The following is an 18,077-nucleotide window of genomic DNA, read 5'->3' as shown; positions in this document are numbered from 1 at the left end:
TTTTTCCATTCTCAAAAAATATTATATTAACAGTTTCTTCGTACTGAGTTCTTAGTATATTTCTTTAACAGAGTTAACCACCTTGAAGCTCACAGCATAAAGTTGATTAAGCCTTTACACAAGATTCACAACAAGCACATTTTTTTGGACTTTGATGTTTCCATCCTAAATATGCAAGCTAATTTTTCCATTTCACTTCCCACTCTAGTCTTTAAACTGCCTTAATCTCCTGCCCTCGGATGTTGACTTTATAAGAACAAAGGTCAGGGGTTATAAAGAGACAGGTCTCAAAAGATTGAGACCATCAACTCATGCCTGAAAGAATTCTTAAATCACAAAAAGCAGCAGACTTTTTTCTCATTTTCTTTTTAAAGATTTTCAAAATACTTCTATATTTAATATAATACTTTAATACTTAATATTTCAGAACATAACCAACATGTGTCTTTAAATATGTTCATATACTGCGCAGTTTAAAAAATAAATAAATCTAACAAATCTATTTTTTTTCTTTTAAAAGGTGGTCACGGAGCTACCACATATTGTTCTGCTATGAACGACCCCTTAAAAACAAATAAAAAAATTTAGATATGGATTTAAAACATAGGTTTTGTTTATAAAAAATCCTTTTAAAACAAAATTATGATGAAACAAAAAAAAAAAACTAAATCTGTTAGAGGTATGTATAATTTATATAATTATAAACATAATAAAAATATGTTTTTGGTAATCCTAAATCATCTATTAGAAAAAAATAATTTGCTTTTGCTCCATTTTTTTTACCATCCACCCTTAATTTGAAAAAACAGCAGTAACTATTCAGCATTGTATTTACTTTTTTTAACATATCAGTATTCCGCTGTATTGCTAAATGCATTTTTACTTTATGACATTTAAAATAGCTATAAATTATAGTAAAAAATGCATTACATAACTACCCATAGATATAACCAAATTAAGAACACAGCTCTAAATTAATACATACATATGTTTCATGCAAAAAAAAAAAAAAAAAAAAAGGAAATAAGTATGAACAATTGTATGAACAGAGAAATTCATCTAAAAATAGTTTGATGAAATGGCTTTCTAATTTCTGTTTTTGTTGCAGCTGGTGTCCAGACCAATATAATAACCTTCCTCATTTGAAACAAAGAATGGCTTTGTAACCAACTGTGCTAGCATAACAATACATTTAAATCACACAAACACAGCAGCATTCTATCTAGCATGGAACAGGTTAGGCTCAAACCTCTAGTGAAGATTTCTCATCTTCGATGTTCTGGGCTAAAAAAGTCTATCCATCCTGGCAGATCGCCTATTAACTTGCAAGCGGTTGTCAGAGCAACTACTGTAAAATAGATATGCAATTCTTTCTAGAGAGGAGAGCTAAACGACTTGAATGCTGGATGAAGCTTTTATTCTCACTGCTAAGGACTTAGATGCATTTGGAAAAAGATGCACAAAATTATATAGCACACACAAACATATTTCATGAAAGCTGTACAGTAAATATTGAATCTAGTAAAGTGTAAAGAATAAGCATTACTGTATATGAATTTTAAAATATTTTTAAACAACCCTACAAAAATAAGTTATTTTAATAGAAATGTGAGACTAATAAAAATGAAAGCTTGACTATGTGATTTCTTTAGAACACTGTGGTCCTGAGAACCTCAGTGATATTTAACTTGCAGCTCATAGACATGGGATACACATTGGCTCACTAATGAATATTAATATATTTGCAATGACTTTCTAACACCATTATAAATTAATTCTTTGTTAATGTATTCTAGTTATAGAGCACTGTATTTTCAGATCCACATTATGAAAGGCCATATGTATTACAAGTAATTTTCCAACAACAAGAACATTAAAAGCCAAGCATCATCTTGAGCGTATGTTCCACATGCACGCCCTAAACACACACTTCCAATTTTCATTTTTTCCAATATAGCCCCAAGCCTCTTAATATTTTAGGTTCCACAAATTAATTTGATTCAGTTTTAATTCTTTCCACTTATTGTATAGATTTTATCCTATAACTGGCAGGTCATCTGTCTGCAGCCATGATTTCATTGCAACCACAGGCCATTTGGTCAAGTATGAAGCTGTAACCATTTTACCCAATGAATAATTTGCATCTGTAAACAATGCCCAAGCAGCAGCTTCATGAACTGAAGCAGATGCTGTTTCATCGAATGAAACTTCAGGCTTTAAGAACAGTCTTTTTAATTATGAAATCTTGAGGTTTTAAAGAAAGTGTCCCCAGGATTAGGTTCCAGTATTAATAGAGATTTACATTGCAAAACAGTAATTGGACAGGTCTGAATCAGTTTTGAAGTCTATCAGAAAAGATTTCTATAGAAAAAAAAACCAAAAAAAAGTCACACACACAAATAAACACATAAAAATGCACATTTCAATTAACTTTTTCTGCCTCAAGCTGCCAATTTTTTTTTTTGATGGAAACTTATCAGATGGCAGATTAAAACTGAACCATGTAAACAAAAAGAAAAGTAATGGAAAAACACATGCATTTTTTGCAATTACTATCCACTAACCAGCAGGTACTCACGGTCTGATATTGTATGCTTTAAAAGCACCTTTTTAAATGCTGCATGTGCAGGTTTATGTTAGAAATATAGAGCAACAAGCTTCATTTTAAACCATGCTTAAATAACAGAATTCGAGTTTGCATTTAATGTAGGTAGCATCAAAATATTTTGAAGCAGAACAAACATTGTTCCATGCAAGCAGCTCCAACACTATATTTTCTCGTTTCTGCTTTAAAAAGGTCAGATGTACTGGAGAGGCTGTGTTGATATAGGATCTTTACTTCACATCTTGTCATTTTGCCCTAAGATTGCACCTTTTTGTTGTTTAGTCTCCTTTGAAGTGACTTGTTATGTAAAGTTCTCAAAAAAATAAAATAAAACATATCAATTGAGCCCATCATATGCTAATTCAACTTGTATGAATCGTGGGGAAAAAAAAAAAAAAATCATCAACCATGGCCGAAATTTCATGTAGTGAAATTTCATCTGAGAAACAGTTTCATCGGACATTGGCGCGGTCACTCTATTCATTTTTATTTCTGTGTTTATACTGGAGTTTTGTGGGTGTGACTCAGAAGTGGAGTGGGCTGCATTTTTTCTCTGGTGCACATTTTGGTTTAGTTGTTTATAGATTATCACTGGTTCAATTATAATAAACAATCCTCTGAAAGAGACCAGTCCCAAGGCTTTGTAGACCTTGTACTTTTGCCATTCCCTAGTTCTGGAGGCGACCATTCACTTGAGTTAACCTAACACTAACTTAGCTGTCTGATGTATGCGAGTGCTTCTGTACCCCACAATGCCATTTTGCAGGGGTCATTGTCTCTGCATCAATTCCCCAAATCCGAATATAAACTAGACTAGTATAGGAACGGATATGCCTGAATTTAATAATATTGTGTGACTGAAAATGTTAGTACACATACACACACACCTATAAAAAATTCATTTTAGTTCTGAAAAGTTTGGAAACTTCCCTTGGAGATGTAGTTAGTTACAAAAGAAAGACTCCCATACCCGTTTCTCCTCATTTTGTTCATGCTTATTCTAGCATGTCACAGACAGTGGCTATAAAAAAAAAATTCAATGCCTTTGGCATTTTGCACATTTTAATGCAAGGAATTAAAATGGTTTTATTCTGGAAAATTTACCAGGGATAATCAAATAAAACCAACAGCTTTCGCTTAATTACAAGTGACAAAAGGGTGAATGTAAAACAAAACAAAAATACCCCAACAAATCTGTTAACAGATCTCTAAAGACCGCCGAAATATAGCATGGTGCAATCAGCTGCCTCCAATGGTCACATAATTGATTGACGTCCTTTTGCATTCAATAGACTTTAAAATACACCAATCTGTGTAAGAACCTATTGTTTGTTACTGCATTTCCAAAAAACGAGCTGCATCATGAAGCTCAAAAAAAAAAAAAAAAAAAAGTTTTTTTAAAAGCACAAAAATATTTTGCATGCCCAAAGCATGGTCAAATTCAAGTGATAATATAGCACAAATGTAAATGTCTGAAGTAGGGCATCCTCCAAAACGCAGCATTCATATGAGAAGGGTTATTTGTTAAGACGGCAATCAAACGGTCCAATAGCAACTGTGGCAGTTACAGTCTTTTACGGCAGAGATGTGAGAAACTGTCAGTGGGACAACAGTCCGAGCACAACACAAATATAAGCAGACGCGGACAAAAGCAATGGTTGAAGAGAGGTTACATGAAATATTGCCTAGAGCAGTGTTGGCTAACTAGCGACACTCCAGGTGTTGTGAAACTACAAGTCCCAACATACACTTCCAGCAATAAGCTGCTATATATTGGCAAAGCATGCTGGGACTTGTAGTTTCACAACACCTGGAGTGTCACTAGTTAGCCAACACTGGCCTAGAGTATGTCAGAAAGCAAGTGGGACAACCACATAACAAGTGGTGGAAGATGTCATGGTTACACCTAAGAGTGACCTATCTAACCTCACTGCAAGGCACTATGTTTATCTCAGGCCCAACACTGCGCATCATCCCAAGAACACTATTCCTATTGTGAAACAATATAGAGCGTTATAACACTGGGATGCTTCTCTGCTTCAGGGACTGGAAAACTTGTGAAAATAGAGAGCAAAATGGATGGAACAAGATACTTGACTTGACAAATCTTGGGAGGAAAACTTGCCAGAGTCTGCAAAAAACCTCAATAATATTTAGGGCATGCTGATTTAAATAATTAAACACAACCCCTTCTTCCAATTGCTAGCTAATGAGGAATGTGGTGTGTTTAAATTCCTTGGTGCTCAGCATAAGGGTGCTGCGAGGAAAAATATATAATAAAAAAAGACAGAAAGCTAACTGAGTGACAAGACAGTTTTTAAGGCACCATGGAATCTGTGTCCCTTTGGGCCTTACTTCACCTAATGGTAACAGCAGTCAGGCATGCAATTATTGCATATTTTCCATTTGTATTTATTAAGAAAAAATCTTTTGAGAATCTATTTAACACTGGATTTTTTAGTGTTGATCAGTAGTAAGAAAAAAAAAAAAAGTCAGTTTAGATTTTATATTCCATGATTAAAGAAAATAAAATGTGAAAAATGTCAAAGGGGTGATAAGTTTTTATAGCCACTGTATTACGGTCATAAAGTGAGCAGACTTTCCTATAAAGTGTTAATTGTTCTGTTGTGCACAGAAACTGTTTCAGCTCTGCGGTGTGAACAATTTTAATTATTGGATTTCTCTATTCTTTTTAGATTTAAAAATTCAAAGCAGACAAAGCATACACAGATTATATATTTGTACAGAAGAGCATGTGAAAGCAAGGAGGGATGATTCATCAAACACTCAAAATGACTGGACATTCCACAAATGCCAAGGCTTTCATTTTTTATGTGTGAAGTGGAGTAAACTCAACACTAGGACAACGTGCAGTAAGAATAGCATGTCTTATATGGAATGTAAAAAAACAGAACATTCAATTATTTCTCTAATGCATTGGCCAAATGCTCATGTCTTCACACAAAGCTAGCAATTTTGCTAGGGTAATTACACAAGGGATGTAATTTCTTCAATATAAATTGTTGTTGTATATATTTTGGCATGCTGCAATTGGCCTAGCCAGAGCTATTTAATTTCAAAGAGGTGCCTTAGTTACTTTAAACTATATTGTACACTGCAACAACATTGTAAAATAATATAATGTAATGTTAATTATACTTTTGGTTACTGTCATTAACTCTACATTTTGATACAATTTAATAATCACTTAATGATATCATTGATTGTTAAAGTGAAGGTACAGCTCATTATGTATTGAATGAATGTGGTTATTTGCCCCCCCCCCCCCCTCACATCATATGGTTTTTATGTGGAAAATGACAAAAACAAAACAAAAACAAAAAGTACATATGGATTAAAACAGTGGTTCCCAAACTTTTGCAGTTCGTGGCACCCTTAGAGTCTCCATAATTTTTTCAAGGCACCCCTCCAAAATAATTACTGAGCAGTCCTGTTTTAGAAGTAGTTGGGTCAAAAAAATGTAATAAGTATTTAGGTCCGAACAGAAATACTTATTTAGTTGTATGCAAAAATGCCCCTCTGCATCCAGACACTCTGCCCCCTCTCTCATGCTGCCGCCCTCCTCTGCCCACTGTCACGCTGCCACCTTCCTCTGCCCACTGTCACGCTGCCACCTTCCTCTGCCACGCTGCCACCTTCCTCTGCCCACTGTCACGCTGTCCCCCTCCTCTGCCCCCTCTGCCGCAGCCAGCCAGAGAAAAAAACAAACACAACAAAAACTTACTTACAAATCCGCGCAGCGCCGGGACCCAGCAACCTCCTTTCTCACAGTCACAGTGACAAGCTGCGGGAGAAAAGAGGATGCTGTGACAGCACCGCGGCACCCCTGGAAGCCGCGGCGCACACTTTGGGAACCGCTGGATTAGAGTATTAATGTGGTGGGGGTGATGGCGTAAAGCACCTATTTGGGCTACAATACAAAGTCTAATAATAATATAGATCAGCTATATCTAGAAAGTGGTTATATGGCAGTTACAAATATATGCCTTTTTTCCTGTACAAGAATCCCTTTTTAAGCCTCTTGCCCAATCAATAAACTAAAAAAAAACGGGAAAATATAGATGGAAGATATAACGCACAGAAAATTAAGTAACTTCATTTCATGTCAGCTCACAATTAGTTGGGGGTTGTGATAAAACCTGGGAGTGCAATCTCATTTTAAATAGCATCCATTTTCATTTAAAGGGTCTTCAGATTACCTCATGTTTCCTAGCAACACAAGCACGGACGTCTGAAAAAACTCTACCCAATACTGCAGATCATGCAAGATCCGCATTTTCAGGTTGCCAGGCAACCCCTACGTTACATACACGTATGAAAATGCTGCATAAACACTTCAGCAGAGAATATTTCTAACATAAAAAGTCTGAATGGGGAATTTAGTGATTTGCTCTCTGCTTTTCATGGTTTTATATTTTTGATTTCTGTAAATTAAATTTAACAGCAGGCAAGATATGCTCCCAGCATTTACAGGTTGTAATATCCAATGCGGACACTCTCACGCCCACCATCTGCCTGGGAAACCAAGGATTTATTGTTTTGATTGCCAAATGTTTGTGAAGGTGAGATTTTGAATGGATCAAGGAGTCCGTTTTTGTTTTGCATAGAACAACTATGCTTGACAAATAACATGCAGATTGACTAAATAGAGAAACTGGGCTTTCAGCACAGTTATGACAAACAGAAGGGTAGAGTGTAAAGCGGGTAATCACTTTCAAGAGGTATAAAATGAGGCTGTACCAACCTCCACCACTAAGGAGTTGACTTTCCTACATAAAACGCAATCAGCTGTAACACACTGGAAAGACAGCAAGCAGTTATTAGACGAAAAGTGCAGCACATGAGACATGCTGGAGAATTACATGCCTCCCCTTTGGTCTATAATTTACCAGACTTTAAGAAAAATGTAAACAACAGGCATAAATAGTAATTGAGCGCATACATGCAGACGCTTTGTAAACAACTTTGCACTAAGCACAACGTGCAGTTCTGCTTGGTAATAAAAGTTTAAAGAGTGTATAACACCTACTTTTGCTAGAATACCAAGAGACTAAGAATGATGCAGTGGCTACGCCAGAATGTAAGAAGTCTATTTATTAAAACAGACATTAAGTATCTCAAATTTTGGGGCTTCTTCAGACCTATTTTTTGGCAGCGTGTTAGAACACCTTGTTTTGTGTGCACTGTAAGAGGCAAGATGGGTGGGTAGGACTAGGATAAACTTTTCTGGGAGCAAAGAGGAAATTATAATAGTCTAGTTCTCTTGCGCATAAGAAACTAAATGTGAATTTCACTCAAGTCCTTAAGGTTGGAATATGGATTGAGGCTTACTATCCTGGCTTCATATGAGGCAATAACTTTGTCAAAATCAATTGACTAACTATTGGGGTCATTTGTAAATATGGTCAGAAGATGGCCACTATTGGCCTGTGTGTATTCATATTAAATCCATCCACTTAATCAAAGCACCTACTGTCAAGAGGACATCCTATTTGGCCAAAGTATTGTTAAATTGAAAAGATATTCTGTAGCTTGAGCCAAGTGTCAGGTAAGTATAAGTCTGATGTTCACATAGGGGAGTGCAAAGACTCCCTCACCTTGTGCAAAAATAAAACAAAATAGATAAACATACACTATCTTTGACACCAATCTATGTATTTTGTTACATCAGACTAAGCTCAGGATAAAAAGGATGTCAACAAAAATGGATATGTACAAAGCATTAATCTACCTTATAGTCATATTGGTAAGCTGTATTTAATAAATGGGGATGTGGCACTTGTTATATGTTCTCTATTTTGAATTTTCTCTTTATTTATGAGCAGCAAAACATGACCATTTCAATAAATATGACAAACTATATTTGAAAATAACTTTAGCCTTTTCCGTTCAAGCAGTGGGGCTTAACACCACTGTAAGGGGGCAAACAGTACCATTCATTTTATAAGATAGCTGAGACAATTCATCTTATGTAAACATTTTCTAAACTTATATGGTAGATACACAAAAAACATAGTTTCTTTATAATCCAGAAAAAAACAATGCCATTTTTGAAAATTACAAAAGCTTCTGAAAACAACAACAAAAAACAAGATGTGATTTGTGTGGGTACTGCATAGACAAATAACTTGCATGATATTTGAATGTGGCCAGCACATGAAATAGGCTCAGCACAGGGGTGAAAAAAGCCTTAGCAACGATGGTGTTAAAACACCTATAAAAACAGTAAGTGTAGCTGACTTCAGAACTAATCATCTCAAAGGCTACATTTAGAAACACTACTAGAATGATCATTAGGTTGGTATCATACAAGTGCATTATAGAAGCTTGGCATTTCTTGTGTGACAGTGGAAGTCACTTGCTGAAAGCTGGATGTCACTAAAGAAACTTTGGCATAAAGCTTTATAAAATGCCTATGTGACTTCAGCTTTTTGAGAATAACAAATAAAAACACAAAAACCTCTGTTTTCAGACCTACATCATGTCTAAGCATTTTGGGTTGTTGTTTTTTGTTTGTTTTTTTAAAATAAAATATACTTGCCTATCTCCTTTTGGTTTTCTTTTTTGAACTATTTTTCCCTTGGGTCTTCTTTCACTTCCTATGCAGGGATTCCCACCGGGGCCTGTTACCCGTAATGACTCAAGGCCTTTGGAAGATTTCTTAAAGGTAAATTCTACTGGTTCTCCTTCTTTCAGGCTTCTAAAACCTTCCATATAAAGTTTGCTCTGCAACAAATTAAAATAATATATTTATAAAGATGACATATAAATATAAAAGGCATATTGACAAAAATATAAAGAAAATGACCTAGACACCGGCAAAAGCATATCAGTTTGTTATCCAATGTTTTATGTTCTGTGAGACAAACAGACAGGAAAAAAAATGAAGGGTTTAATTTTTCCTTTTTTTGTACAGGTGTGTTTCTATTAAGTCTGTTATACAAGGTTCATTCTCCAGACATTTATAAATTATGTATCAACTACAGTGAAATATAAAAGTTTTTAAAAGAGAGTTCTGTGACCGTACATACTTCACAAGAGGAGGGAGCATTTTTTGACATTCAAGTATTTGTTAACATATTATATAACATGTTGGCATATCTTTACATTGAGTATGGATTTTTATTTAAGTAGTGAATGGAAAGTTGTTCAAGAGATGTGCTGTATCAGGACTTTCATTTTTACAAAACCAGACTGTTAATGGCTCAGTAAAAAGTGGAAGGAACTAATAGTGCCCCTGGCTGGAGGGAGCGTGTGCGAAGGAAGATTGCATCAGCAATAAAAATGTAATCATCATCATCATCTATTTATATAGCGCTACTAATTCCGCATCGCTGTACAGAGAACTCACTCACATCAGTCCCTGCCCTATTGGAGCTTACAGTCTAAATCCCCTAACATATACACACACACAGACAGACTAGGGTCAATTTGATAGCAGCCATTTAACCTACCAGTATGTATTTGGAATGTGGGAGGAAACCGGAGCACCCGGAAGAAACCCACGCAAACACAGGAGAACATACAAACTCCACACAGATTCACCTACAATGTAATGTAGATGTATAAACAAACATGAATTACATATTCTTATATTACCGTTTTAAATAATTCTAGCATGCTTTATGTACGAAGAGCTTTGATTCACAACCAAATCACTTTCCATGTGAAAGAAAAACCATATTTGCCACTCAATGCAGTGCTCCACCTCATACCAATGTCCACATATTTCTGGTTAAAAAAACCATCTGCGTGCTGTGGCTCTTAACCCTTTCAGTGCCAAAAATGAAAATCTCATTCTCACCAGCAGGGCCAGACATGTCAAGAATGTTGGATGCACATTGACACTGGCATTGTCACAGACAATGCTTGCATGTACATCTGGCTGCTTTGTAACACTGCCCAAAATAAAATATAGAGTTTTGTTTTATTGATCATATTACAAAAAAAGAAGACAACAGATTTATATGGAAATGAGGAGGAGGGGCACAGGGTTGAAAAGAGGCAAACATCCAGATCCACATGCAGTAGTTTGAATGTTGACCTGCCCAATTCTGGAGTCTCTAGTCATCACCTCCAAACATCCTCCATTTCTTCAAGCATTGGGTTTGTGAGAGAAATGGGAGGGCTTAACACTAAAAGACACTGCCAATTTCTATATTATAAATATTCAACTGGAGGGGGGAAAAAACAAAAAAAACACACTAAAAAAAACAAAAAAAAAACCCTTCCCCCCCGCCCACACAAACACACACACACACACACACACACACACACACACACACACACACACACACACACACACACACCAGCCCAGCTGCACTATTCCTTAAATGCAGGGAAGGGACGTAGCTCTTCAAGAATATAATGTCTCAATTGATGAATCCCACCTAGCTGTCAATGATGTCTGCCCCTACAGACCAATTCCATTCGCCTTCCTGCGATACTCCAATTTCGTAATATCAACTCAATCAAAGGATTCCACCTTGCAGTCAGCTAAGGCAGATTCCATTTTTACAATTTCTTTAACACACATGTATGCATATCTAGATATATGATGGATTGTACTGTTTCACACAATTTACATTGTGGGTTTTCTGTTTAGTGCAAGCTATAGAGCTAATAAAAAAACAAAAAAAACTTGCCACAATATTTCAGAATTGCAAGCTGAATTACAAAAATGTTCACACAGCATTTTGACTCTGTAAAGCAGGCAGTTTCAGCAAATGCCTAGTATACCCAAACTACACAGTAAATTCAGGGTTTTTTGGTGGGTTGGTGTTAAGTGTGTGTGTTCATTTTCTCTACCAACGCAAAACATACCTGTCTTTCAGGATAGTGAATACACTGTACATGTCCATCAAGATTTGACATAACCAAATACATTTTTGACAAGCTAGAGTTGCAGATATATAGTCAGCTTTAGTTGCAAGGTAAACTATTTTGCACTAGTCATGGATTTAGTACCATGCCCAACTTGAAACAAAAATTCAGTTGCTGACTTGCAGTGTTGTGCGACTGGCCCAGTCTGCATATACATAAACTTTCCCAAACGGTTTGCTGTCAATTTCAATTTCTAATTGATAGTTAATTTTACTTATTTTAGGATATGCTTCAATGCATTCCAGATGCATTGAAATGGAGTTGCAACATTTCTGCACCATATCCCTACTGTCGCAGCGTCTGGCTTTGGTTTTGCAGATAGGAATAATAGTTTGCTAGCTAGGAGTTTTCACTTCCTTTGCCTCTTCCATTTTAGAACAGGTTACTATTTCTTGAATTTAATGTTTCTAATAGAGGTGGCAATGCCCTCCTTATCTGACATTTTGTATTCTGTCTAATAAGTGACATTTCCCAAAGCCTTAATCTCAGAATTTTGCTTCAGTTTTTCAACAATACTGCAATTGTCCCACCCTCTACTTATCATTGTAGCACATCCGCCGTGTAAATCACAACATGTATTCATCTATTGTCTTATTGCTTGTTGAAAAGACAAGGATCTGCTTTTCACCTAGTGAACCTTCCATGCAAGAGAACATGGCTCCAGGCTCCAAGTGCTTTCATAAAAACCGTAACTTCCCTTCTAGCAATAAATATCTGGAAATGACACACCATATTGCTTGCTCAATATAGAACCTAAAAATTTCACTATACAGAAATATAGTTTCTTTGTGCAGATGTTCTAATTTGAAGCAAAAAAAAAAAAAGAAAAAATGTATTTTCACTGACAGAAATTTTTTAGGCTATCTTCAAATTTTTGTAAATAACCTTTGACAATTAGTCGGGCTTTGGAATTTCTCCATTTCTACTTTTTTGTTTTAGTGAAGAAATAGTGTTATTGTTTACAAGATCTCTTTTGTTCGTTTTCCCCAATTCCTCATTCAGCTGGCTACCCAGACGTTAGGATCAAATATTTCTTGTGCATAAGCCTTGTATGACAATGCATGAGCTGTATACCTTTTTTAACCAGTTTGACCTTCAGTTTCTTGTTTGTTCTCTAGTTGAAGACCGTTTTGTGAATCCACCCATCACATGGTTAAACAGGTTTATCGGTTTTATTAAGTAGTTGTTCTCCTTTCACACATACTGGCATTTTCCATCTTTAAGAGCCATTTCTGTTCCCAGTCTCTATTCCTGCGGTGGTCCTTCCTACAGATGTATTAATAAATTAATTTGCCATTTGACAAGCTCCAGAGTGTGCACCAATTCTGGTAGTTTCAGTGGCGTAAATTAAAGCTCCATATGATTCAAGAAGCCTGCACATGTGTAAAGTGGCCATAAAGCTATCTTTAATGTTCTCTCCAATCCCTAGAAAATGTATTTCCCTTCTCAAACGTCTAGAATCGCATTGTGTTCTGCTCCTGCATTTCCTGATTCTTTTAGAGTTTTACATCATATACCAATTTGTACAGCAGGTAGCGTTTAGTATGTAAATTTAATGCAGTGTCTGCAGTATTTACCAGATACATTTTGTTGTGGTTTCTTTCTATTGCCTGACAGTTTATTTTATCCAACCACTCAGCATTACTTTTAGGTTTCCCTGTGCGGAGTAACTTTCACAGGTCATTGTGTCAGGATGGACCTCCTATGCCACCCTGTCTGTTGTTGTTGGGGACCGGCTGGGTGTTGCCTGCCACCATCCCGTTTCTTTATACAAAATTGTGCCCCTCTAACCTCAGTAAGAGTGCCCTGCTGCCACCGCTATGCTCCTTCACTGGCACTTAGGACCACTTCCTTCCGGGTAACTCTCGCTGCTAGGGTACCCCCTTGCTGGGCACATGGGCAGGTACACCTGACCTCGACTTCAGATCAGGGTTGCTGTGGATGGTTCCGCCTGGCCTATCACACTGGCTAGCCCTGCAGATAGCAGGCAGCCTATGGTACTGGAGGCAGGGTTCCAACCTCAGAACAGCCGAATAACGGATTAGGTTGTTATAATCTGTACTGCAGGTCACAGGAATTACAGCACAGGTAAGTAGTCGTCAAAGCAGGATATTGAAGCAGTTATGTTTTATTAGCTCAAGCAGCCCTTAAAAGGACAGTTACACCAGGCTGTGGTACTAGTGATCTCCAGAAAGGTACAGATGGAATAATACTATATTATAAGGTCAAACCATTTGCTTTTTATACAGATTTACACATATCCTGGCAGGATGTAATCCAGCCTCTTGACCATCTAACCAATCCAGGTGCTTCATGCAGCCTGCATATAAATCAGTCTGGAGGGGTTTAACACCTTTTACATTGCTGCTAGTGGTTCCACAACCTTCATTTATAAGGTTGCCTGATGAAGGGGCCTCTGTGCTCTGAAAGCTAGCAAATATAATTATTTTTTTGGTTAGCCAATAAAGGTATCATTCCTATAATACTTTTGTCTTTTTTGACACAAAAGTATTTAACATCACATATATTTTTCTGGCTAACACGGTACTGCAATAATATTTTTAAATAATTTTTTTGCTACACATCTTGAGCTTTTATATTAAATGTTTATCATAAGGATATTACATTTTCTCTAATTTTGCTTTTAACGCAATTTAACTTGCAAAAATTTACATAAATCTGTGATCACTTGCATCCTAAATCTTACACACATAGGAAGTCTAATTATCACTCCTGTGCTTTCATGCTCAGCAGACGTTTTGGTCAATCAGCAATAAAAAGGTCTAACTAACATGAGATTAGCGGTCTCCAGACAGTTTCAAAAACACATCCCCTCCACACATATGCTTACTTGGAATTTCCTATAGAAATGTTACAAAACCCAAACCTGACATACTGTCTCAGGAATACCTCAAAAATCTGTACATTTCTAATACACAGTATCAAAAATCAGTACATTCGCAATGATATAAATTTGCACACTTTACTAATTTCAATATATTTATACTATGATTTATTTATAAGTGATCCAGCCACAGTCATCTTTTACAAAGAAGCATTTTCATTCTGAACATCCGTAGTTGGCAACTATGTTGTTGAGTAGTGCTATGCCAAATTCAAACTCAACTGGCAGCCATTTTACAAGATGTTCAGCTTCATTCAGTCTTCACAAAGACTTACAGAACAAGAATTAATGGGGCCCAATAACCTGTTAGGATAAGATCTACAAGTTCAGGATAATTGAGATAAAAAACTCTGCTACAATCAGTGCATACAGAATAAACAGTAGAGCAGGAATTGTTCTTGTACCTCCGTCTAGATGTTTTATAGACACTGAAGTACAACCCAGGATCAGGAAAAAGAAGCAAAATGGCCATGGGTATCAGGATAACTTACGTTGTCGATCAACCAATAATTAATTTTAGTTTTTGCTCCAGGTAAATTATTCTGTCCAGCTTTATAAATTGCATGCTCATTTCAATCATTTGCTATAATTTGTCACACAATCTTAAAACACTATGAACAACAAACGGAATGGTTTTTATTTATTATGAAATTATTGAGGCCGACTTATTCAAGGCCTCAGTGTGAGAGCCAGCTTTGTTGCCCCAACTTTTTTTTTTTTCTTTTATATATAGATGCATATACACTCTATAGCACACCCCAAGTGATTAAAATACAGATACTTAAGGAAGGTATAGTCATCTAAAAGTTTACACCATCAGTCATAAAGGAATATGCAACAGAGTTGGTGACAGACAAGATAATTCCCAGGCAAGTCATTTCACAAGGTCACATCAACGTTTTTTTCCAAGGGAAAACAAATACTCCACTAATGATTTGCAGCTGTGGCAAGTGTCGATACTATCCAAACATTGGATTTTGCACTGGGCTTGTGTGTGCCCTGCCCACATGTTGTGACTTTCCACCCTTCTTTACCTCAATACGGAGACATTGGTGTGTGCAACAGATATCCTTTTCTTCTGTATTTATACAAGAAGGTACTACTCAACCAAGTAAGCAATCAAAACAAATACTGCCATTAACCAAACCTTCTACCCAAAGAATTACATTTAAAACATGAAAACTGAATTACTGAAAGGCAGGGGGAATAATAAAAGAAGGCGTGAATCAAGTTAGTAAAAGTGGGGAAAGTGATATTAAAACTGAAATGTACAAGAACTATTGAATTACTCTGAGAAAAACAATACTTCACTCACTCTACCTACTTTTGCTACCATCACTTTACCTTCTATTTAATCCCCTCTCCTTTGATCCATTTTATTATTTAATTTCCTCCTCCCGTCTCACATTTCCATTTTTCATTATCTTTCCATTTACCTCATCATTCCCCCCCCCCCATATTAAATAATGTCTTACTTTATCATTTAGTACTATGAGGTTGGCAAAACTGTACTGATCTGGTTGTTTGGTGGTTGAGCTGATTGATGTGGTGCAATTGGCACAGTACACATAATACAAATGACCAAAGACTCTTATTTTTAAGTACAAAAATAATTCCACAAATTCAGACCAAATTGTCTTTGATGGGTGGTGGAAAATTAAGGCGAGGCAGCCTGCCATTCTCTTTAAAATTGGACTCAACTGTAACTTTCCTTAGGCTGGGTAGACACTACATGGTTTTCAGTGGACCAATCACACGATAAAGGATGATTTCAGCCCGGTATTGCATTAGTGTGTACGATCCAGTCTAGAACAAACATCATTCCAAAGCACATCATATCTTTTCATTTGATTTCAAAATTGAACTAAAAATCTTGTTCAATGATGGAATAATGTTGTGCAGATTCTGCAGTGTGTGCGCACTCACCACCAGTAGTGTAGGCAGATCTCTATGGAGTGTGCAGAGACACAATCATTTCAGACAATGGTTATGATAGATGAAGAGCACAGATCTGAAAGTAAATCTTGTAAAATGTGTTTAGTGTGTACACATGAATCGGAATGCTGATGGAGACTTTTTCCCCCAGTCGCTGACAAAATTGTTAAAGGATATCGCATCGGGAGAAATTTTGCACAGTGTGTAGCCAGCCTCTTTAAAAGAGTATACGTTTTTGGAGGCACAAATTGAACAGTCATCAATGAAGCCACATATCTACCTTTGACACCCAAGGTACAGCAAAGCCCCACATTTGCACATACAATGACCACCATACTAGTTCTACAAACATTGTTGAAAAAACACTGGCATGACAAATATTAATCAAACCGCATACCCATCACCATTGATAACTGCTATACAGTAACATTTCTAATAAAATGTCTCACATAATTTATGAACTGTAGGGTACTTAAAATGTTTGAGGGTTAGGGGTACTTGGCTTTGAAAATACAGACACATACAGAGAAATCACCGGTATACTCAACACAAGTAAATAGAGTAGGTTAAATTAATGATTTTTACTGACCCCTGTAGGGTTAAATAAAGGGGGAAGCGAACCTCAGGATGTAAAAGCCCAAATTTTAAGAAAGAAGGAGGGGTGCAAAATACAGGGATTCCAAAAGGGCATGTGCAGGCCCATATTTCATAGGAGACACCAGAAGGGTTATAGCCTAAGGGTGCCCCAATACATGGAAGCAGGTGCCATGTGGACCAGTATGAAGTAATGAGAGTGAAGAAAAAGAGCCACATCAGAGAGAGGAACACCGCAAAGTAACAACAGAGGGATTCCCCACTTTCATGGGTATCCCTAGAAACACCACCACAGCAGACACAGACTGGCACTATAGGAATAAAAGGCAGCGAGATTGAGAGCTTCTTCTACCAGGTACCCCATGGAGTAGCCCCCTTGGAAAGACCCCATACAGTGAGGGGTGGGGTTCGTTGCACAGTGCAGTGCTACTTATTTTCAGCCGGTATGGTGGTTGTTGTCCATCTAATCTGCCAATTTTTTTTAGCCTATGGTAAACTTCAACCCTATTTGGCACTTATTTTTTTGTAAGGATACCCTTATGTATATCCCAAGCATGTTTAAATTGTTCTACTGTATTAGCCTCTACCACCTCTGATGGGAGGCTATTCCACTTATCCGCTACCCTTTCTGTGATGTAATATTCCTCCACTTTCAGTGCATGCCCTCGTGTTCTAATATGTATCTTCCTTTGAAGAATGTTTCTTTCCTGTCCCTTGTTAAAACACTCAATATAGTTGAAAGGTTCGACGATGCATCTCCTTTTCTTTTCTCTATACATCAAGATCTTTTAGTCTTTCCTGGCAAGTTTAGCGATGTAGGCCATGCACCGTTTTAGTTGCCCTCTTTGTACAGTCTCTAATGTAGTTAAATCTTTCTGGAGATATGACCTGCAGACCTCAACACAGTATTCTAGAGGAGGCAGTACCAATGACCTATACGGTGACATTATTACTTCTTTCTGCTACCGATTTCTGTCCCTAGGCAACGAAACATCTGACTTCCCTTTATCATTGCTTTGTTACATTGCACACCTGCTAGTCACCTGAAATAGCGACTCCTAGATCACTTTCCTCCTCAGTAGTTTCCATTTAAGTGCCATTATACTATACTCAGCCTTTGGATGTGCAAGATTT

The 18,077-nt window shown here is 36.8% G+C and overlaps 1 protein-coding gene across 1 annotated transcript in view; it reads right to left on the bottom strand.

Moving 5' to 3' along the window:
• The window catches only part of LIN28B (lin-28 RNA binding posttranscriptional regulator B), a 64,095-nt gene that overhangs the window by 24,713 nt on the left and 21,305 nt on the right, over nucleotides 1-18,077 (bottom strand). The window contains exon 3 of the mRNA XM_075200917.1: nucleotides 9,168-9,352. Coding sequence (XP_075057018.1) covers nucleotides 9,168-9,352 — 185 coding nt within the window. The remainder of the gene's footprint in view (nucleotides 1-9,167; nucleotides 9,353-18,077) is intronic.

The sequence above is a fragment of the Mixophyes fleayi genome, chromosome 3, assembly GCF_038048845.1.
Source record: "Mixophyes fleayi isolate aMixFle1 chromosome 3, aMixFle1.hap1, whole genome shotgun sequence".
Lineage (NCBI taxonomy): Eukaryota > Metazoa > Chordata > Amphibia > Anura > Limnodynastidae > Mixophyes > Mixophyes fleayi.
Note: the sequence above shows the minus strand (reverse complement) of the source record. Positions and strands in the feature narration are given on the sequence as shown.